Source organism: Ahaetulla prasina, chromosome 1, assembly GCF_028640845.1.
Source record: "Ahaetulla prasina isolate Xishuangbanna chromosome 1, ASM2864084v1, whole genome shotgun sequence".
In the NCBI taxonomy this organism is placed as follows: domain Eukaryota; kingdom Metazoa; phylum Chordata; class Lepidosauria; order Squamata; family Colubridae; genus Ahaetulla; species Ahaetulla prasina.
Window position 1 is genome coordinate 195,825,713 of NC_080539.1, and position 23,298 is coordinate 195,849,010.

Here is a 23,298-nt window from a genome sequence, read left to right on the forward strand (position 1 = left end):
CTTCCAAGCCTCTGTGCTATTTGAGTTTGAGCCTGGTTTCTTTTGGAGGCTTAGGAGACCTAGTAGTGTTTTGCGGAAGTTGTGCACATCAGGCTTAGAAACAAGGTCTGCCTATCTTTATATGAGCAATTCCCTTTGAATGATATTTTGTGTGACACGTTGGTGTGTGCTTTCTTGTATCAGTGTCATATTTAACACTTTTTAAAATACATATTTATAGTGACTGTAATAAGTTACAGATGAGAAAGTTCTAGGGCTTGAAATACTGCTTTGTTAAAAGCTCTGCCATTGCCAGCAATTATATCTGACTTCTTGATCTAAAATGGCTGAAATGGAAGAAACTCTGTTGATCAAGTTTGCTGTTTACTTCTGAGTTATTTTATAATGGAAGGTTTCCCAAGGCTTTTCAGAATCTCAGCCAACCGTACTGAAAACTGCTTTCATGAATTTGATGTTGATCCCAAATTTCAAACCCTTATTATCAGAGTATAACATGTGTACAATGAGATTGGCTGAACCTCTCATGATGCCATTTCCTTAGAGGGTTGTTGTTCTTGCATTTGTAGAACACAGTTTAGCAGAAGTGACTATAGATTACAGTTCACAACAACAACAAAATAATCTTGAAAATGGTCAATGGTCGCCAGGAACAAACACCTTGCAGTGACCCACATTATTTCTGTTGGTCAGATGGTTTCAGTTAGTTAGTGTTACATAAGAGCCAAGAATAGTGTCACTCAAATATTTGCCAAACTGATGATTTGTAAGATATGCAGACAACTTTTTTCTTTTATTCAGAATATAATATTGACTGCTTCAGCACTGTTTTTTCTAAAGAGGCCAGGAAAGAGGAAATTAAAATAATCCCTGCAACAAGTACAAAGAATTGTGATGATGAAAAAAATAATTAGAACAGCAGAAGAGGTTTAACTTTCTATTAAGGAGCCATCTGTTCTTTTAGGTAAGTGGGTTTTAAATTTAATAAGTTTAAATTTAATATATTAATGTTAATTTAGATTCTGTACTCAGTGAGTATATTGCCCTGAGGGAACATAATCTTTTGATGTTTCTAGGTGGGGAGTAAATCACATTGAGCAGAGTAAGATGTATTTCGGAGTAAACTTGTCTAGGATTGTGCTATCTCTACACACTATGAACTAAAGCAATCTCAGCTATAGTCGTAGATGTTTCTATGTAAAGCCAATTCTCACTGAAATCGTTTGGATTTGTTCCTAAATAAATATGTAAAGGATTGTAACTGAAGGATGTGAACATGCATTACATTCTTCTTCCCCTACTATCTCTTCTATTGCCAATTTCTGAATCCATAATCTGTATTTTTTTAATTTTAAAATATGCTCTTCGTTTATGAACTTCATTTATGAACTGCTATGATAGACCTTTTTGCTATTTTGATGCTACACACACAGTTTGAAAATCCTGTTATTACATGGTAATGATATGATTGATATTTGTATGATGCTGTGGGAGAAAAAACAGTATATACTGCAAATCTGTGACATGAACTTCCTTTCCTGAAAAATTCACTGATTAATCTGAAACAATGTGGATTTATTCTTGGAAATCTATTTTCCTTTCATTATAAATGCGCAGTCTTACTTCTGGAAAGATATAAATAACTAATAGCACTAACATTTTTAAAATGATCATCTTTTCTAAATGATGCCTTTTTAAAATATCAGAACTAAGCCTGGTTCTCTCCTGTTTTCAGTGCTTCAGGTTTGGGGATCAATGATCATGCAACCATCTACTCCTTTTAGGACTTTGCAAAAGTTGTGACTCCAGCTGAAATGTTACAATAAATAGAATTTGCTGAAAGGTCATGTTGCCAATAGTAGGATTTGAATAACAACAAAATATTTAATGCATTTAGGTTTGCAATTTTCTTCCAGCTATTTTGCAGCCCTTTATTATATTGAACATTTATTTTGTTTTAGCTAATATTTTCATTATTGGCAAATATGTTAACACTTGTATTGCTTTTGCAATTTTTATTTAAAAATTAATTTATAGTGTTTTTTATTTGTGTGTATATATATGTGTGCTCTAGTTAACTAAAAATAATACCTTTTCTGCTTACATCTATACAAGAAGATTATTGTAAACTTGTTGGAATGTGGTTATCAAAGTTGATAAAATTTGTTCTACCTTATCTTGCCAAGTGGGTGGATTGCGTAAAGCTCAAGATAACTTTTTGTGCTTATCATGTTAGAAGAGGCTTATTATTTCAAGATTTCATTTTAAACCTTAACACTGAAAACTCCTTAGCTGTATAGGTTTTTTTTTAGCTACTTGGTATATTCAATTCTGTGTGTTTTTCTTATTTGATATATGGCTATATATATAGTACGGCCTGACTTTAGTTGCAGGATACTGAAACATTTTTGTTTCATCTGAATAAACCTCTTGAAGGTTATTTTTGCTTGTCCATAATTGTTAGGATTGTGTAATTTGCCAGCACCCACCCCATCCCAGGGGAATGCCAACTTTGCCAAAAGAAAAAGCTATCCAGATTTCTTTCTGGCAATGTAGCATGTTGTGAACTAAAGAAGGGCCAGTCTTCTGCTGTTGAAAGAGCTCTAACAGGAACACATTTATTTTTAAACATTTTCCTGGAGTGATACCAGCACCAAAGCAGGTATGTTTGCATTGTTTTTGCTGATGTTGTATGTCTCTGTGTTGAGTCATTCAGAAGGATCAAGCATATAGCTGCAGACTGATGTAGTTTAGACAATGGATTATTTTTGTGCATAATATCCACAGACACATAACAAAGGAAATGACCATGAAAAGAAAGAAAGAAACATATTTACAGAGAAGAGAGTTTTCTCCTGAAGATACTTCTATGATAGATTCTAAAGAAAGCAACAGATCATCAGAACTCTGGAAAAAGTAATGTCAACATTTGTAGAAATTGCACCAAGTTATATACATTTGCCTGTTTATATTGCTTTGGAAATTATGAGCTCTTTCAGACCTTGCCTTTGCTTGCTAATATATAGAGTATATTAAAAAAAATACACAGAATCAATGTTCTGTGTCTTATGGTCTTGAGATCAAGACTATTATGTTGGTTGTTTCCAGTCGGTGGGGGTGGGGGTGGGGGTGGGGGTATGCGGTATGCATTACTGAATATTTTTGCAATTAGATCGTGTTTTTTTATGTATGCAAGTAGAGTTCCATTTCAGAAGCAAAATATATAAATTGTGCATTTACAGGAAATTTGTGAGGAATACTCCTGATTGTTAAGTGTTGTATCTACAGCAGAAAGTACACTTTTATTAGACCTGTTTGAAGCTGGGCTTCTTTGAAATTCAGCATAGCCAAGCATATATAGTAACTGGAAAAATTATTTTGCATGTAATTTTTTTATTTTTAAAAGACAGTACATATGGTAGACTCTCTGAGAACGCAGCCTATACTTTGATGTTGATACAGACTATATTTTGATGCATTCTTATTTGAGTAAAGTTCTACTGAATTAAATTACAATGGACCAATTTCTTTTTTTAAAAAGCAGAATTCTGCTCAATAAAATGTGTTGTGAATACATCTAGTACTTGTTTAAGAAGGTGTCCCTTTCTGCTAACAAGCTCCTGAATATTTTAGTTTTCATATAGTATTAACATATACTTTATTCTACAGTTAGATTTCTCTGATTTAAAGAGAAAGTTGGTGCAATCAACATAAGGCATTGTTCACATAATGTAGATACATTTCAGTCTGGTTTCAAGATGGGATTTAGTACTGAGACAGTTTTGGTGGAGTTTGTTGATGACCCGTGATAATCCCAGATAGTCAGGAAAACTCAAGAACTTAGAGAACATTTTAATACAGTTCACTGAGCGGACTACTTTTCTCCCCAAAAGAAGAATGTCTAACTCTTTCATCATTTATTATCCATTTTATTATATCTTTATACAAAATAATTACCATACAGTTTACAATGTAGAGGTTTTAAAATCCAGGATTCTTTTTTAAGTCACCAGGTCCGAATGCCATTAAAACAGCCTCAGAATAACTACCATCCTATTTGTAGTAAAGCCATACTTACTTATTTCTGGAAACCCAATAGATGTTATCGTTTAATTGAAGGGACTTGGGAGTATACCAACTCTGCAAGATCGAATTGGCCAGGCAAATACTATGGGAGACAATCAGTCCTTCAAGTAACCAAGTCCTATGCCACATAGGATTTTATAGATAATAACCAGCACCTTGAACAGCAACTGGAAACAAACCGGCAACCAGTTCAATTTGAGAAGCAGAAATGTTACATGGGCATAATGAGGCATACCCACCACTGCCCAGACATTGCATCCTGGACCAATGGAAGCTTCTGGGTGATCTTCAAGAACCCTGTGTAGAGCTCATTGCAATAATCAAGCCATGAATGGACTGGGGCATGTGTGACTGTCTGAAGCACCGTACAATCTAGAAAAGGATGAAACTGGCAAGCTGATTAAGCTCTATTAAAGGCCTTCCTTGCCACATTAAGCAAGAGTTTTGAGTCCAGGAAAACCCCCAAGTTGTATATCACCTTTGAATGGAGAAGTATAACCCCCATCCAAAGGTCACACTTCTCCATGAAGTAACTCCAGATCTGCATGGCCCAAATACCCACAGCCGTTTGATCTTAGTAGGATTGAGTGGAAGATGGTTCCTGCTCCCTTTGTTGAAGAGTTAGTGGTGCTACATTGAGTGTCTATGTGTGCATGTGTGTGTGTGTGTGTATTTGTGTGATAAAGAGAGAGAGAAAGAGATTTCGTCTCCATATGAATACCAAGAGACGGAATGATTCATTTGGCTAGGATTTTCTTGCTGTGGAATAACAGTGCAAAATATGAAGCTATTTCTCATTTTATTGAGGAAGTGCTTCCACCTTTCCTGTTGCTAAAGTGGAATCTGAACAGTAAAAGAAGAATGAAGAACCAGGAGAACATAATCTAATGAATTCTATTCTATTTTAGGGAGATTTTCAGGTGCCTTTTCCACCCAGCAGAATTAAAGTGGTAAGTGCCTTCTTCCCCAACCTCCATCTCTCAGTTTCTTTGTATGCTTTTGTTTGTTTTAATCTTTGTGATCTCGGACAAAGCCCTTTTCTTTCAGATGAAGACGCTTCAGCAGCTTTGAGTTTTGAGAAGCACTGCTTTTCTCATTTCCCCAGATGAGAAACTTGTTGGTTTTCTGTGATGTCATACTAGAGATTGGGGGCAAGTGCTTTCTTGTTTTAAATTATCCTTGAAAATAGAAAGCCAGAACAAGAGACAAAGAGCTGGTGTTCTCTTTATCTCTCTACCAGCTGTCTGAAATAATATGGTTTATTTTACCGCACCCTCATTAGCTTCCTTTTATGGAATCTAAATAGGTGAAATTTTCTTAACTTTGCAATGAGATCAGGAGATCAGGACTTTCTTTCTCATTCCCAGGTTATCCCCTTTTGTTTGCTATCACAATTAGTGAGCTACAGAAGAAACAATAAAGCAGAGAGGATATAAGGGCCAGAAAAAGGGGGAGGAAACCATGGAGAGTTACACAATGTAGAATAATCTTGTCTCTCAATTTAAAAGTGGATTTAAAGTTGTAAAGTATTGGAAGAAATGTCCATCTGGGTTCAGTTCCAAGTGGGAAGAAAGACACTGGAAACAAGAAGACTGTTTGGAAAGATAGTTTAATGGTGGACAGGACCACATGGTTTGAGGTCCTGGGCAAAAAAAGCACATGGGTGAGAGAGGGAGAGGTAGAGGGAGAGAGGGAGAGATTTATACCCTCTGTTGGGCTTTGAACTTGCTTCCTGTTCCTGTGTAAGAAATGTAACTCTGATTGGTTGTCAGACTCCCATGGGGCCAGGTTGAATATTGCTGGGTGATGATGTAATGAAGGGTCTTTGGGCAATTCCTATTATGGCTTAATGGCTTAGTCCTGGTTTGGATCTTGAGTGAGGGCTAATCCTATCACCCTGGAGCTGAAGGTCTTTTGTGTTGTAGATAAGCTGGCCCAGCCTTTGCCTTGTAGATAGGTTGGCACTAAAATATCTGCTGGTGGGGCAGGGAGCTGAGGCTCTGAGTCTGTCTTTAGAAACATGTTTCTCCTTTAGGGAAAATATAATATTCTCCTTTTTAATATTTCCTAGAATATTTCATTCTTCTAGGAGAGGGGTGCTAACTTCCTACAAAAGGGAATCTCTGTATGTTTTGAAGACTGAAAAGCATTTGGAATATGGTTTAAAAGAGAAGTTGTGTCATTGTCAACATCCTGCTTTTTTTAAATTTGTAGCTGATTCCCTGCTTGAATGTGCTATAACTGGCAGAGTAATCATTAAAAATAACAAAAGTGTCCTCCTTGCAAGAAGCTGCACTAACAAGGTATCCTTTGCTTATCCTTTACTACTTATTGTGAGGCAAATCCTATTGTGGGTAGGAATAAAATATAGAATAATAGAGTTGGAAGGGACCTTGGAGGTCTTTCAATCCGCTGCTTAAGCAGGAAGCACTATTCCCTTTCAGACAAGTGACTGTCAAGTCTCTTCTTAAAAGTCTCCAGTGATGGAGCACCTACAACTTCTGAAGGCAAGTTGTTCCATTGGTTGATTGCTGTCACAGTTAGGAAATTTCTCCTTAGTTCTAGGTTGCTTTTCTACTTGGTTAGTTTCCATCAATTGTTTCTTGCCTTGCCTTTTGGTGCTTTGGAAAATAGCTTGATCTCCTTGTCTTTCTAGGAGTCCCTCAAATATTGGAACACTGCTATCATTTCTCCTCTAGTCCTTCTTTTCATTAGACTAGACATACCCAATTTTTGTAACTGTTCTTCATACGTTGTAGCCTCCAACCCCCTAATCATTCTTTTTGCTCTTCTCTGCACTGTTTTCAGGGTCTCAACATCTTTTTTGTATTCTTCACTAGGCTATAAATCCCCTATTTACAATTTATAAAATTTAATTTAAATTTATAAATTTACAATCTACAGTCAAGCTTTGTCTTTCATTATTCTTAGCTACAGTGCTTTATGGGCCATCTAGTTATTGTTTTCATCTTTTAGTCACTATTATAGATATTACCTTCTTTTCATCCATGTTATTCTCATGACAGAAAGAACCAGAATAATGATTGTGTTAGATTAGGTTTAGCTTCATACATACATACCCATCACACTGTTTTCTTTCAGGATAAGCAACTTTATACAACACACAGAAAGTAAGTAATAAATAGTAAGTCAAAGATATTAAAATATAAAATAAAAAAGGAAATATAGCTAAATCTAATTTATACCAACATGATTCACTTTATCTTTCCATATATACCTTTCTACTCTTGTCAATCATTTTTGCTTTCTCCATATTCATACAGCTTTTATATTGCCTTTTTATTCTTAAACTTTCACCTATCTTTTTAAAGATTTCAGTTGTATGCAGCCATAATTTTCTCACTCTTCTCTTTCAATGCATTTGCTCTTCCTTTATATATTTGTTCTACAATTCAATTTCCATTCTGTCTGCATGACCAAACCATCCCAATGTACTTTTCTCATCTCACTCATTTACTTTGATATTCAGTTTTACATTTATTTAATATTAGTTCATTCTTGATTCTATCTCATTTTACTACAAACTATTTTCAGTAACCCATTCTAAGTGCACCCAATTTTTAAGTTCTCCACTCTTACTTCCTTTTAACAAAGTGAGGAGACATGCTTATGCACTGCCTTTTCCATTCTTCCTACATAGATCCCTCATATGTTTTCTCTATCCATTTTCCCATCTTTAATGAACATTCTAATTACATACTGAGTGTGTCACCATTTATATTTGACTTGCAATGGTACACTCTGTATTCCTTGTCAAATTACACAATTGCTTTAGTACTCAATTCTCAAGCAGGAGAACATCTTGCTATTTTTGAAGGTTTGCCAGTTCTTTACTTTCTTCTAACTTTTAAGAATTACTTCCATTGATTGCCAGTTGTGACTAGAATATATCAATACTTTAGGGATTGTAGCTAGAATTCGTTTAATCTAAATCGGTAGATTTCTGATACGGGGCTCATATATCCCACTAACGATTTTTAAAATATACAGTAAAAAAAAAAAGAATTAAAACTTAGCCCAATTAATAAACACAGACTTACTTTACCAGTACAAGAAAGCAACACCACAATGAATTGTCTTCCCTTAAAAGTGATCCTCCATTTAATAGCCAAAAGAAATGTAGATGGTTTATTTACTGTGGTGTTCCTCATACATTAGGCTCATGCCCTGGTATATACAGACCCCAATGAAGCAAACTGAGGCAGGAGAGGATCATTTAATTATGATTTATTCAGAATGTTTTAATAAAAAGGAGTCCTTTTCAAAGAGGGAACTCTAAGACCCAACTTATATTTTCTGTTATAGTTAGGGCACCAAGGGAAATTACAAAAGACAAAAGGATCCTCCCTCTTGCATAGAAAATCAGTTACGTGAAGTTAAGCATGTGACATATAATACCACATATGTTCATTTGAGTGAACTCTAAAGGACTTGTGAGCGTAACATTTAGGAAGTTAATGGGGGAAAAGTCATAAGATTATTTAGAGACCATGAAGAAGCAAACCAGATCTCAATCAACACTAAAGAGTTCTCTATCTTATTAGAAAACAAACTACAAACATTTTATTAAGACAAACATAATCCTATCCTAGCCTGATCTGAAGAGGAAAGACAGTTTATCTTGCAGTTTAGGAATATTAGAAAGTATCATTCATTCAATCCATACATACATACAGTAACAGAGGAAAGAATTTTCTACATTTCAGTATGCAATAATTTGATAATTTAAAAAGAAAAATAAATTAAAGTAAAAACAGGAAAAGAAGCCCTGAACCAAATTTTGCTTCAGTATTAGAAAATATATCAGTTTGCATTATCCAAAATTTGGATGCACTCCAACTGCCTAGGATTGTGCTTTATATCTATAAGATTGTACCTAATGGAAATTCTTTTCTCAAATATCAGATATTTGGAAATGTGTAGGAAAATATAGGGGAAACCACATGAGAAAATAATGTGCATATTTGTGTTTGTATATATGCATTTATATATGCATGTTTGTGATCCAAATGCCTGCCCTTGGGGCTAAAACATTGAAAATATAGACAAAATGGCAACAAGGCTGAGCTTCTTGCTAAGAATAGCAAATATTTTTTATTTAAAGTGACCAGTCGATTTTATTTTCACTGAAAATAACATTTATTCATTTTGACCCCAAAACTGTTTCCAACTGCAGCTGTTTAAATGACTTGCTCATTTTTACAATTTTTTTTCATGACTCATATGGGTGGTGCTGGTGCTTTGCGTAGAATTTACCCTCTTGGGAAGAATTACATGACATAGCTTGCATCCTGGACAAAATGTCACATTTTGAAAATACTTTCAAAAGTTATCTTTACCACAAAGCCATATACTCTCTTTGCTAAACAACATTCTTTAGCTTAATGCTAACATTTGAAAGAAAAAGTTTAATCTTCCATTTGGTTAGAAGATGCAGATAATGCAAGCTCAGTCTTAAAGCCAATATTGAGGAGAACAGATGAAGGAAAGAAAGACTGGAGATGAATGGGGAAAGTTGGCATTTGACATCCTTGGTGCCTTTAAATATGTTGAGGTAGGACTCCCGTTTATCCTACCGACATGGATATGACCATGCTGGCTTGGGATGATAACAATAGCAGAATGCATTTAGAGTCTATGCTGCTAGGTAAACTAGATTCACAGATGATGGCACTGGTATATTATATATAAATGTTATATTAATTCCATCTATATAACTGAGGAGATGTTCAAGAATACAGTTTCGAAAAGACAGCCGTTTTATGATCTTGAACGGTCACAGAAATGAAATAGTATCATATATAAATATGTGGACTAAAAAGTCCATAGCTGCACTGCTGGTGAGATCATGGAGTTCTGTGTTAAGTCAAAGACAGGATCAGCACAACGTTCAGAAATCTTTGTTCATTAAGATGCTGCATTTTCACTTAAATAAAGGCAAGGACTGCCACCCTTTTTTCTTCTAAGCCAGCAAGTGTGATTCTTCCTTTGCTCTTGCTCACCTTCTCAGTGGTACTGATGGAGGATTTGCAGTAGTTTGCAAGTCGGTCGTCAGTCTTGCTTGTTCTTTGTGCTTCAGGAAAGCTCCTTTTCCCTCTATGTACCAAAAAAGTGCTACTTGTACTTAAAATTATTAAAAATTCACCAATCTGTGTGCTCAGGACAAGCCGGGGGGGTGGGGGAGAGATTAGTGATGTTATCAGCATCAACTAGGCTATTCTGTGCATTGCTTCTACTGCAAATTTGCAAAACTTATAAGTTTATTGCTATGGGGGAAAAAGTCTGTTCCATGAATCAAAGAGAGAACATTTTAAAATAGCCCTGTTTCTGAAATTAAGCTTTGTTTGCAACTGAAGTTAATATTGACAGTGTGAAGAAATCTTCTAGTGGTGTTAATAGAATGGAGCAGGAGTGGCAGGACCATAGAATAAGAGGATATTCCTCATATTCCTAAGAGGACCATAAGGGGCGTGCATAAGAGCACAAACGTGCCTACCATTCCCTGTCCTATTGTTTTTCTTTTCTTCTTCCTATATATATATGCCTATACCTCCTAATATTTACTCATATATATGTTTATATACTATATAATCTTTTTGTATGATACTTATATATATTGTTGTGACAAAATAAATAAATAAAATAAATAAATAAATAAAAGGTTAAATTCCTCCCTGTGTGTTCCTGTGACTTGATCTGGCTAATTCCCTTCTTCACACTGAGGCTGATAAACTCAGGACATTATAACCACTTGGATGGTTTTTATTGTAAATTGACGAAATCTTGAAAGTCTTCAACAGCAGTTTTTCAGATCAAGTTATACTTGGTGTAATAAAGGCTGAGCTCCTCTAAGTTGATTATGTTTCCTACCTTCCTCTGTAATGGTCCTCCTCTTTGTTCTCAGAGTCTACTACACGTTCAGTCACACAGTAATGCATTCTGCCCAGCCTAAAGGCAGGTACTGATTTAAAAAAAAACATACCTACTATTCAGTTTGTGGCGTATTTGTTAAAAAGAAGAAAGGGGAGAAAAAAAATGTTAAAAATGTATTTATTCACTTCACTTGACTTTTTTCCTCAGGGCATTAAAAGTCAGAATCAAGTCAGGTGATTTAACCAGCTGAGTTGAACAGCAAATATGCTAAAAATATGTTCCTCTTATGTGGGGATCGTTTATTGCCAGGCTATATTCATAATGCAGACCAATGTACTGTAAGTAATATCTAAAATCTTGCCACTGTGAATAAAATGAAAGTATGTCAAGCTGGTTTTATTATTGATGTTTCCAACATAATTTACAAAATTGCCCTATAAAGTATTCCTCTCAATTCAGCAAGCTGTTCTTGCACATGCTGTTCTAAGTACATCTGCATTGCATGTTTTGATTATTTAGCAATGAAGTTAATTAAACTTAATGAGGTTGAGTGGCATATAGAAATTTTCAGTTGTATGATTCTAAATGCTTTCAGTGGGATGCATGACATCTCAAAAGCTGTTCTTCAGCTTCATCATTGAGTTAAATAGGTTTTATTTCCCAGATAGTTTGCATAAAGTTGTCCTAATCAAATAGAAGAGGATCCTTACAATTTAAAAATATATACTTCTATTGTATACAAATACAAATTATTTTAGAGATGGGAGCAACTGTGTTAAAGCGAGCAAAGCTGTAGCTCCTTTTTATGCTATGGTTTGTACTTATGTGGAAACCGTGTTTTGTTTTCACACATGCCCTGTGATTTTAAAATTAAGAAAACCATTCCTTTCACCCTGTAGGCTTTCAATTAAAAACATACATATTGTGTCAAAACGCACACCAAATTGTTTGGATAAAGGTGCCCATAATGGCCGTACATCCGAAAAAAAGGGCTTAGGAGATGAGGCACCGTTCACAGTGGGAATAAATAAATGCACATTATTTTCCCTGAAAAGTCTCCAGCATAGAAAAGGTGATATTTGGTTATAGCCTTTAAAAAGATATTGTAAAAAGTTATTTATTATTATTTATTTTATTTTATTTATTATATTTGTATACCGCCCTTATATTTGTATACCGCCCTTAACGTATGTTTTAATGACATGGTGTTCATAAAATATCAAACATGAGAGTTCCATAGCATTTTTCTATCTGACTTTCTATCAGGAGAGTTCTGTGGAAGGGAAAGTATTGTGGCAATTAATATATTATAAAGAAACATCTCTTCGTAATATATTGTTTCATTTTCCCAGATGGTAAAGAATTTCTATTTTAAACAATGTTGCTTTCTGACCATTTCAGTGTTTTTCCATGCTTTATCACTTTCGATTTCTCTTATAGGTTTTTGTAGGACAGCACCCTGTAGGTATTGACTCAAACACTTTTAACAAGCAATAGCCAAGCCAAGCTTCCCAACTCTTAAGAAGTGCTATGTTTTTTCATCTTGCGGTTTTTAGTGCAGGGGTTTCAGTAGTGCAGTTCTGTTTTTCCATATACATTGTTGTGACTTTAAGTCTGTTTTTTGACTCCTGGACAAGTACCTGCAGTTTTCTTGGGAAGATTCCAGAAATGCTTTGTCATTGCCTCCTTCCTAGGGCTTAGAGGGAATAACTGGTCCAAGGTAATCCAGCTGACTTTGTGCCCAAGGTGGAACTAGAATTCTAGAACTCAGAGTTTCCTGGTTTCTAGCCTAATGTCTTAACCACAACACCACATATTTTACAGAAAGGATGGACTTTCTCATGCATAGCTGTATTCTACTTAATGATACTTTGTGACTCTCAGAAGTGGGTCAATTCATATCTCACACCAACCCACAGATCAAGAAATAGAAACTACAAGCTGCATCCATTATGACTGGTTTAGTGGATGTGTGAACCAGTGGTGGGTTTCTAAATTTTTTACTACCGGTTCTGTGGGCGTGACATGGCTTGGTGGGTGTGGCAGGGGAAGGATACTGTAAAATCTCCATTCCCACCCCACTCCAGGGGAAGGTTACTATAAAATCCCCATTTCCTCCCAATCAGCTGGGACTCGGGAGGCAGAGAATAGATGAGGGTGGGGCCAGGGGTGAAATGCTCCCAGTTCGGACCGGATTGCATGATCCAGTAGCGATGATGGCGGGTTGTTCAGAGAACCAGTAGCAAAAATCCCTGCCCCCCCCCATGCCCAGCTGAGCCGTGTGATCAACATAGTTTTTTTTAAGTTTTAAAAGTAAAAAAAAAAGCCTCTGATGATCGCGTGGTTCAGCTGGGTGCTAGCCAAAAAATGGGGGGTAGGGTCCATTTTTCCTCAAGCAGCCTTCCCTGAAGCCCGCTAGCCAAAAAACAGGGTGTGTGGGGGGTTTCGTTTTTAGAGAGAAAGAGAAAGGAGGGAGGGAGGAAGGGAAGGAAAAAGGAGAGGAAGGAAGGACTAGGCACTAGACGCAGCTTCAGAGGATAATCCAGGGCTGGAAGGGACCTGGAGGTCATCTAGTCCAACCCTGCTCCAGCAGGACATTGTGAGTTTCTGTCTTTTGATCCCCCAGTCACATGGTTACATAGCCATGCCCACCCAGTCACATGATCCCCTCACTAAGCCACACCCATCAAGCCATACCCATGGAACTGGTAGCAAAAAAAATTAGATTTCACCCCTGGGCAGGGCCAGTCAGAGGTGGTATTTACCAGTTCTCCAAACTACTCAAAATTTCTGCTATCGGTTCTCCAGAACTGGTCAGAACCTGCTGAAACTCACTTCTGCTGTGAATCCTGTCAACATCACAGAGAACATTGGGGGAAAAGCCCTGAAAGGAGAGATAGGCAGATTCTGTGACAGCTATTCTGTCTGTTTTTTTTTATTACTTTTTTTTTCTCCAGATACAATGGATTACAACATCCATTTATAGAAGTGCCAATGAGATGCAAAGCAAAGTGTTTCTGGGAAATATATACAATGATGATAACAATAGCAACAATAATAATTCAAATCCTAAGCAGAAGTCATTGGCATAAAACTCTTTCCTCAATTGGACTCATGCTTCCAAGGTACAAGAAATCTTCATTGCCCTTGGACAAAACATTAGATACGATCATGAACATGAGGTGGTCTAAATGAACTGTGTCCTGTATTGTTATGTTGGTTATAGTTGGTGCAATGATACCTTGCTGTTTCTTGATACACTGCATTCCCATATCTTTTAAATGAGACTCCATCTACCATGCAGATTATTTGAAAACTGCTGTACAAGGTTGAATAATGGAGCAGCATTTGTAAGCCTATAGATACCAGCAAGTTGCTTGAAAGTACCACTGTTATACTTGTAACTAGCTGCTCTATCCCTTTTCCTCCAGATCCAAGTTCCCAGGAGACAGAGTGTGGTCATGTCATCAGCTGACTTCCTGTACCAAGATAACTTTACTGAATACTTTGAAGATTATGAGGAAGATGAGCCACTTCAGGCCCAGGCCTACCTCAGTCATGCTCGAATTGCTTCTCTTGTGCTACAGATGATGGCTTTTCTCTTAGGAGTACCTGGCAATGCAATAGTTATTTGGATCATGGGCTTCAAATGGAATAAGACAGTTACATCCATCTGGTTCCTCAACTTGGCAATTGCAGACTTAATCTTTGTTTTGTTCTTGCCCCTATATATTGCATATATCATCATGGGCTTCCACTGGCCTTTTGGGAAATGGTTGTGCAAAGCAAATGCTTTTATTGCCTTGCTCAACATGTTTGCCAGTGTCTTCTTCCTGACAGCAATCAGCATCGATCGTTATGTCCATCTGATCCACCCTGCCTTCTCCTATAGGCATCGGACACTTGGGAATGCCTGTATCCTGGTTTTACTCATTTGGATTTTGGCTACAGTTCTTGGAAGCCCAGCACTGTATTTCAAAGACACACTTATATTACCCCAAAATGTCACCATATGCTATTACAACTTTCACCATAATTTGGATATTATTTTATTCAGACATCACACACTTACATGGATAAAATTCATTTGTGGCTATCTCTTTCCACTTTTAACTATGATTGTTTGTTATTCCTTTCTGGTCAGCCAAGTTAAAAAAAGTACAGTGTTAACCTCCAGCAGGCTGTTCTGGACTATTCTTGCGGTGGTAGTGGTTTTTTTTATTTGCTGGACCCCATATCAAATATTTAGCATTCTGGAACTGGCAGCTCATCATAACATCTCTTTGCATGATTTGCTTGAAAATGCCATGCCTCTTTCGATTGGCTTGGCCTTCATTAATAGTTGCCTGAATCCTATCCTTTATGTCCTTCTCAGTAAGAAGCTCTCATCCTGCTTTAGTGTGACATTCTCAGAGTTGGTCAAACACACCCTGTGGGAAGTCAGCCGATCTGCTACAGTGAGCGATCACGGTCAGAATTCCCTGAGTCTGCAGTTGACTGAAGTCCCAGTGATAGAACACCCTCTGGAGGAAATTTTGCAGTGACTGCATTCCTCTATGTAAATTAAATTCAGTTTAGCACCAGATTAATATACAGTATGGCTGGATACAAATAAGTAGACAAGCATGGTAGATAAGCTTTTTACAAATTCTGTTAAAATCTCTGATTTCTGACAGAGCTCTGAGAACATATATGACTCTTTTGATTCCTGCCTCAACTCTAATCAGTCAAATAGGGATGAACATTAATGCAGCTTAGAACAACGTAAATGTACGACTGAAGGCCCCAACATATCGCTTGCGGGTATGATAACTCAAAGCTTCTGCAATTAGACTTTTTCACTAATTATTCTTTAGGAGTTATAGGGGAGTAATTTCAGATTGGAAAAGTAGAGCAATATAGAATAATCTTTGCTTTTCTATTGGTTTCAACTTTGTGAACTTTTCTAGGGTGAGGCTAAAAATGTTAGCAAGAGAAACACATCAAGAAGAAAAGAGACATTCTGTATCATAGTATTGTCTTATTTTTATCATTCCTCAAAAATAAAAAAAGGTATCAGTGGGGAATTCAGGGCAGACTAATAGTCCTGTTCTATATATGTATGAGAAAGTGTTATGATAAATATTGTCTCTTATGCTATCTAAAATGCACAGTGTTACAATATTTATAGTAATATGGTACAGTACTACATCATAGTACTATACTAATACAGTACTATATTTGCCATGCTTGTAGTACGGATGAAAATGTACAATGTAAGCACAATTTGATCTCTTCTTTTGTTACTGTTGTTGCTTGGATATAGGCATTTACATATATTAAAGCACTTTTCTGTTATTGCTTTTAAGGTGGTACCTGAATTTGTAATCTTGCTTACAAGGTATCTCAATGATTAACATTGCTAATTATGTTACATATCACTAGAGCTGCATACAGAGGTGGTATTCAGCAGGTACTGACCAGTTCTGGAGAACCGGTAGCGGAAATTTTGAGTAGTTCGGTGAACCAATAAATACCACTTCTGACTGGCCCCACCCCCCAATCTATTCTCTGCCTCCTGAATCCCAGCTGATGGGGAGGAAATGGGGATTTTACAGTAATCTCCCCCTGGAGTGGTGAGGGAATGGAGATTTTACAGTATCCTTCCCCTGCCACGCCCACCAAGCCACGCCCACGGAACCGGTAGTCAAAATTTTTTTAATCCCACCACTGGCTGCTAACATTTTTCAGGGCAACCTATGATTAAAATGAGACATTTATACATGAGGTTTATGGGCCATTAAAAGGTTTACATGCACAGAAATCTATGTGAGAATTTGTATTTTAAGAAGGAAGGAGTATGCTAGTATCTTTTGTCATAAAACAGAAGGAAAATGGTATTTATAAATAAAGGGGGCTTTTAAAGCTCGAAGAATAATAAAATAGATAAGATGTAATCATAAACATTAGAAAATAGTTTACAATGCCACTACCACTTATGATTTTCTTATAGCACTGTGAAATTTCTTTAGATGAAGCCCCTCCCCGATTCACTGGATAATTTTTGCCTTTATTCCACATCTGTTGGACCTTTCTTTTGAGGCCATTCCAATTCTAACGTTGCTCCTACTATGAAAATGTTCCAATACAATTCAAAACAGTCCTGAAGACATGTTCACCACTGTGGAGTTCGAACTACTGAGAACATGCATGAAACATCATTAGCCAGTCAGTGCGTGCCGCCATCTGATCAAAGGAGAATGTTGACTTTAGCCAGTCTTCTGCTACAAGCTACTCCAGAGTCCAGAACAACAATATTCCCTCTCTCTTCCACACGTTGAATAAAAGAAATAAAATAAATTGCCAATGTCTTCTTTCCCATCATGCTTTCAGTACACGCGTTTGTTTGGCTACAAGCATTAACAGTCAGCTGTTATAACACAACAGTAAAAGAACAGTATTAGGCATTTTACACTTAGATGGTTCTCTCAGTGGTTGAAATGGAGAAAGAGGAGGAAGAGAGACGAACAAGATGCTGAAGCTCTACTAAGAGGAGTTGCCTGTGGTCCAGAAGCTAGGGTTAGGTAATATCAGAATTCTGGGCAATGAAAAAGCGGAGCACCCACAAGCTCCGCTGAGACATAATGTGGCAAGCAATATACCAGCTTTGTCCAGTTTTAAATAAGCTGCCACTGAGTTGCTCCTCTGCCAGACTCAATCCTTATATGATACGAGAACAAGTTTCAAAATGTGATAAAGCCTTCATGTGGAAGAGCCCTTCTTTTGTTCACCAGTAATTTGCTTACTTGGCAACTCTTCCTTCAGTATATGCCACACATACAAAAAGGGATAGAAATTTGATCTCATGGTGATGGCTACCATATCAACTCTTCTTTTTACCATCCTCTTGCAGGTGATCTATGTGCTCTTTGCCTCTTGGCTTTATTGCAGGAAGAATAATAGAAGAGGTACTGATGTCATCAGGACTTCATTGCTTAGGATTGCATCAGGGGTGGGTTCTACTTACCTTTACTACAGGTTCGCAACGGGAGCATGCACGGAGAGAACCAGGAGCAACCCACCACTGGATTGCATCCTATGTGCCCAGAACCATATTTCCATCCCATTTGTAAAAATAACTTTTATGTGTGCATTTTTTCCATATTTTATTTCGTGGAGAAGCATGGTACAAAAATGTCTGGAAATTTCCATTGTTAACCCAATCACTGCAGTTGTTAAGGAAATCATGCAGCTGATAAGCAAATCTGTCTCCTCCATTGACTTTGCTTGTTTGAAGCTGGATGGGAAGGTTATAAATGATGATCACATAAATTGGGACAGTGCAATTAGTACATGCCAGTTGCCAAGCACACAAATCTTGATCTTGTGACCATGGGGATGCTCCAATGGTCATAATGTGAAAACCATTTATAAGTCATTCTTTTGTAATGTTCAATGGTCACTAAACAAATTTTTAAAGTTGAGGAATACTTGCATGCTGTCTGTTCATTCTAGGATGCAGTTATGTTCCCCAGTTTATTATGGTTTGGTTGTCTTGTTTTCCTTAATTAATTTTAGACTGATCTAAGAAATATTTCAACAGATCAGTTTCTATTTTTTCATTTTATAGCAAGATATCCATGTTCAAATAAGCATGACTACAATTACATATTTTTTTGCTCCCAAATTCCATTTTCCTGAAGAATATATACCGAGAATGCATGTATAATTATAATTATCCTTGCAATTGTCCTTGAATAGAGTGGAACGATAATAAATCCATGACTGAGACACGATGACTTTGCCAAAACAAATCATTACTCAGAATGGCAAATGACATTGAAGCATAAGAATGTCTTTTGAAAATCTTAGATGCTTTGACCACCTACCAAGTTGGATGATCACATTCTATTATTGATGACAGATGTTTTAGTCCAACACCCAGAAACCCACATTTGGAAGTGGCTGGATTAGATTAACATCTGTCATCAGTGCCTGAACTCAACATCACTACAAGATGACTTGATGGATTATGATAAAACATGATATGATTCCAATCCTAACCTAGGCTTCCTCAATCTAGTATCTTTCAGATACGTTGAGACTACAACTCCTAGACTTTCTCTGTTAATTCATCATATTCTATCTTCTATAGATCATCCAGATAGCTATGAATTTCATCATAGGGTATTCAGTTTTGAGAGATTCTATGCATTTGAATGCACATTTAAGCAAAGAGACATAATGGTAGAGGAGTTGTTCCAGAGCCCTTCCTTTCCATCCATAGTATGATTGCCTCCCTAGTTATATACCATTTGAGTTAACTCTATCAATTGATCCTTAGTGGACTGCTAGCAGAAAGCTTTGGAAAGAGTCAAATAGCTTACTCATTCCTTAAATCTAAAAAAAAAAATCATTGGTGTCAATGTCAAACAATTTTATCCCCAATCATATTGAAAGTATTGTTAACCACTTATTTTATGTCTTCCTGTTAAGAGATCCATAAGTTTATATAGTTTGCTGGGATAGATATCTTCTTTGAGATTTTTTTTTTTGCTGTTTCAGGTCTCGGGGGAGGGGGGGTACAGGGGAGGAAGCCAACAAAATGCTGAAGCAGAGGTATTGCACCTGCTTTTCCACGTGATTCAACTCAGCACTTTTTTTTTTTAGAAAAACACCTAGGATGCTAACTTCCAACCCTCTCTGTCTCAAAGTAAGATTTTTTCAGCAATGTGCAGATGCAGTAATTAAAAATAACGTGCAAACCAAGCAGTTTAAAGTCTCTTTCCACAAAGCAGTCAATTTACATTGTTGTTCAGCACTAAAGGATTATATTGTGTATTATGTGGTACACAAAATTACAGGGTATGGTTTTTGTTTTAAATTTGATTACTATTTTAATTCCAAATTATAAATTTGGGAAGTTCTACACTGCTCAGAGTCAGTATGATTATATGGTCTATAAACCATACAAGTAAGTAAGTAAGTAAGTGAATGAATGGCTATATTCACCAATTCCGAAAGAACAAAGTTTACTTTCATTTTGATTTTGCCAAGGTTCAAGTTGCCAAACCTAATGGTAAAAGGGGAAACAAACCCCAGCTTTAAGAACATCCAAACAACCCTGTGAGTAGTTTTGGAGACAGCACTGACCATCTCATTGCACAAACAGAAGAGAGCTAACCTGTCACAACACCATGAAGCAGACATAAGCCTGGACTAGAATTGGTCTTTTAGATAGGATGTTTACTTGCAACCATTTCAAAGTGGCAGTTCCCCATCTATAATAGTAACAACAATACTGCAGAATAGAAGAGAAAGAATTGGAGAAAATCACAAAATACAAAGTCATGCAAAGAAAACAACTAGGCCAAAAGAAGATAGTACCAATACTAATAGGCCCCTCGGGTGCAATCACAAAACAATTGGAGCACCACTTGAACACCATTGACAAAATCACTGACAATTGCAAAAGGCAGCTTTTGGAACAACTCACTTCCTGTGATCCCAGGTTCTCGGGAAGGACTTGATAGGTGGATAAAAATGCCAAATCTGGTCTGAACATCTGGCTGATTATGCGACAAACTATAATACTTCATTGACTACCCATTAGGGCCTATTGGAATAGTTCACCATCTATGCCTTCCTTTCTCTACGGCCATCTAAATAGTTTAATGATTGAGTGGACATGCAAATTCAAGTCTGGCTTCCTTGATTGAATACAAATTGTTGAAATGCTGGGTTGATTTTGATTTAGCTGGCTGAGGCAAGGAGGAGGAGGTAGTGTTTGCTTCATGTAGACAACCATTGAGGTCTTTGAGAACAGATACCTATCCTAATGAGCCATGAACAAGTATGGAATTTTAAAATAGCTAAAGGCTAGAAGGAAAAGACTGCACACTAATTGGTATTGACTGTAAACTAACAGGAGGATTAATCTATCCCACCTAGGACAAAGTCTGCAGTCAAATGATACTGTCTTTTCTTTTTTAAACAAAGTCTTGTTATTTAAGATTTCAAATTCTCTTAGCTAACAGGGTATGAATAAGATTTAGATGGAGATACTGAATTTTCTCCTCAGGGCAACTTTCAGATTTCTTATGTTTATAGAACAGAAAGGCTGGGATTTTTTTCAAGCCAAATGATTTACCACTGAACATTTGTGAACATTGGAACATTTGTGCCTTTAATTTCAATCACTTGTTTTGCTTTCAGTCATTGAGAAACTTTATACTTGGATTAATATACAACAATTTTAAATTTATTGGATTTGAAATGTTCCAATGAAAATGCAGTTGCAGTACAGAGAACCTTTATCAAAAGAGTGTGCTCAATTATAATGTATTTGGAACCACCTAGGTATAAGAGCAGCAGTGGAATCACAATCTCTACCTGCAGAAAGTAAAGATGATGACTTTGATGGAGATGTGCAGAAAGTTAAACAGTCTGAACTATAATTCCAGAATTATTGAGGTAGTATTCAGAAGTATCTCGGGCAAACACCACCCTAATTCACTGGAGTATAAGGAAGAGAAGAGCTCAGACTTGCAAGATTCTGTTATTATAGCCAATTTCAATAAAAGTAATTTTAGCTTCCCTATGAAGTTGATTTCTTTGTGTATCTATAGGGCTGACACCACCTGTCTGATCACAACATTTGAAGTTCAGCTATCCAGTGTAAGATTTGGGTCCAGGAAACCATCCGCAACCAAACTCTTCTAATGTATCTAATCAGATGTGACATTAATTATATAATTAGTTCAACAACACTGGGGATGGGGTGGGGAATACAAGCTTAACTAGCAGGCCCCCAACAATTCCCCAATAAATACTTAATATTGACTGTCACCAATCAAGATGAATTTGCTGATACTGTTTTGTCTATTTAACTGTGGAGTTCTACATCTTCGAATTTCTTGCTAAATGTCCAGAAGCAGGTAATTTAATATAACTTCTACCTACCTCGAAATAGAAGAGACAGCTGAGTAACCATGTAGACTTGTGTGTGGGGAAAATTATACAGCAAGTTCTTTTTAAGCCAAAACTGTAAAATGGAACGCAGGGCTGCATAAAACAGATGTTTTTTGACTGCAAAGCACTGCATCCTAAGTGTTCCAGCAAAATGATTCAGATCGACTTGGCAGAAAAAAATGTGAGCCAATATGTGTGTTCCGTTTCATCAAAACAAAACTTGAAACAGGATTTCAGTGTTTCACCCTGGGGCAGGTGTCAGCAACCTGCTCTTTGGGCCCTCTGCTGTGGTTCCATTGGGTGATCCCACCACTGTTTGGCCCCACCCTTCCCAGTCACTCCTTGCCTAGCCTGAGAAGATAAGGGCGATGGTGGGGGATGGAGAAGCGGTCAAGGTTGATTCTGCAGTGCCTCACTCTTACTGGAGCTTCTTCTGGCCCTTGCTGGTGCTGGGTGTGCCTCAGTTGCTTGGGGAGACGCGCAACCTGCTCTCCACCCTGAGTCTTTGGCTTGTGGCATTACTCTGCTAGAGGAGTAAAGCTCAGAGGAGCAGGGAAAGGGGGCTGACCCTGGAAAGAGGGGGGAGATAGAAGGGAAGAGACACACACAGGCAGAGAGAAATAGAGAAGGGGGGAGAGATGGAGGCGAAGATAGAGAGGGAGAGATACGGGGGGGGGGGGAAAGATATATAGAGAGAGGGGGAGAGGGAGATGTCAAAAGGGTTTTGTGGTTCGTGTTTTTTAACAACTGGTTCTCTGTTCTAGTGACTGGCTGGGTAGGCATGGCAAGGGGTGGTGATCATGTGACTGGGTGGGAGTGAGTGACATCGAGCTTGCCACACCCACACAAGTTTTGTGGCTCCCCGTGTGTTCTTTTCTGTGAGAAACAGGTCCAAATGGCTTGAGTGTTTTAAGGTTGTAGACCTCGGCCCTGGGGGCTTGCACACAAATCCAGGCAGCCAGTATCAGCAGGAAAGATATAGAAAGCTGGAGCTTTGTTGCCCAAATTTTCTAGCTCTAGCTTTCCTTGAACTCAGTAGTACAATATTATTTGCCCTGTGTATACTATATGCTAAATGAAGGGAACATAGATTACTAGTAGAATGTCTGGGTTTTGAGTCTTTTTCAAAAGAAAGAAAAGTCCTTTCCAATCAGTTACATCCTCTAGAGCAGGGGTGTCCAAACTACGGCCCGCGGGCCAACTGCGGCCCACGGGTCAGTTTTTATTGGCCCGCAGCAAATTCTGAAAATATAATTGAATATGGCCCGCCGCCTTCACCATTCTGCGCTGTTGCAAAGAGGGTTGGGGCAGTTCAGCCGCCGAGCAGCAGGGGGAGCTCGCGCAGCAACGGAAAGGTGGCGCCTGCGTAGC

General features: G+C 37.4%; 1 protein-coding gene across 8 annotated transcripts; it reads left to right on the forward strand.

Moving 5' to 3' along the window:
- The first annotated feature begins 597 nt into the window (after positions 1-597).
- CMKLR2 (chemerin chemokine-like receptor 2) lies at positions 598-16,314 on the forward strand. 8 transcript variants are annotated; one of them, XM_058186577.1, is made up of 3 exons: positions 598-961; positions 4,992-5,033; positions 14,409-16,314. In XM_058186577.1, the coding sequence occupies exon 3, from the start codon at positions 14,439-14,441 to the stop codon at positions 15,519-15,521; it is 1,083 nt and encodes a 360-aa protein (XP_058042560.1). In that variant the 5' UTR covers positions 598-961; positions 4,992-5,033; positions 14,409-14,438; the 3' UTR covers positions 15,522-16,314. The 8 variants fall into 8 exon arrangements, with proteins under 8 accessions (XP_058042560.1, XP_058042542.1, XP_058042552.1 ...); XM_058186569.1 differs by lacking the exon at positions 598-961 and adding an exon at positions 2,322-2,659; XM_058186581.1 differs by lacking the exon at positions 598-961 and adding an exon at positions 2,723-2,913.
- Positions 16,315-23,298: the final 6,984 nt, after the last annotated feature.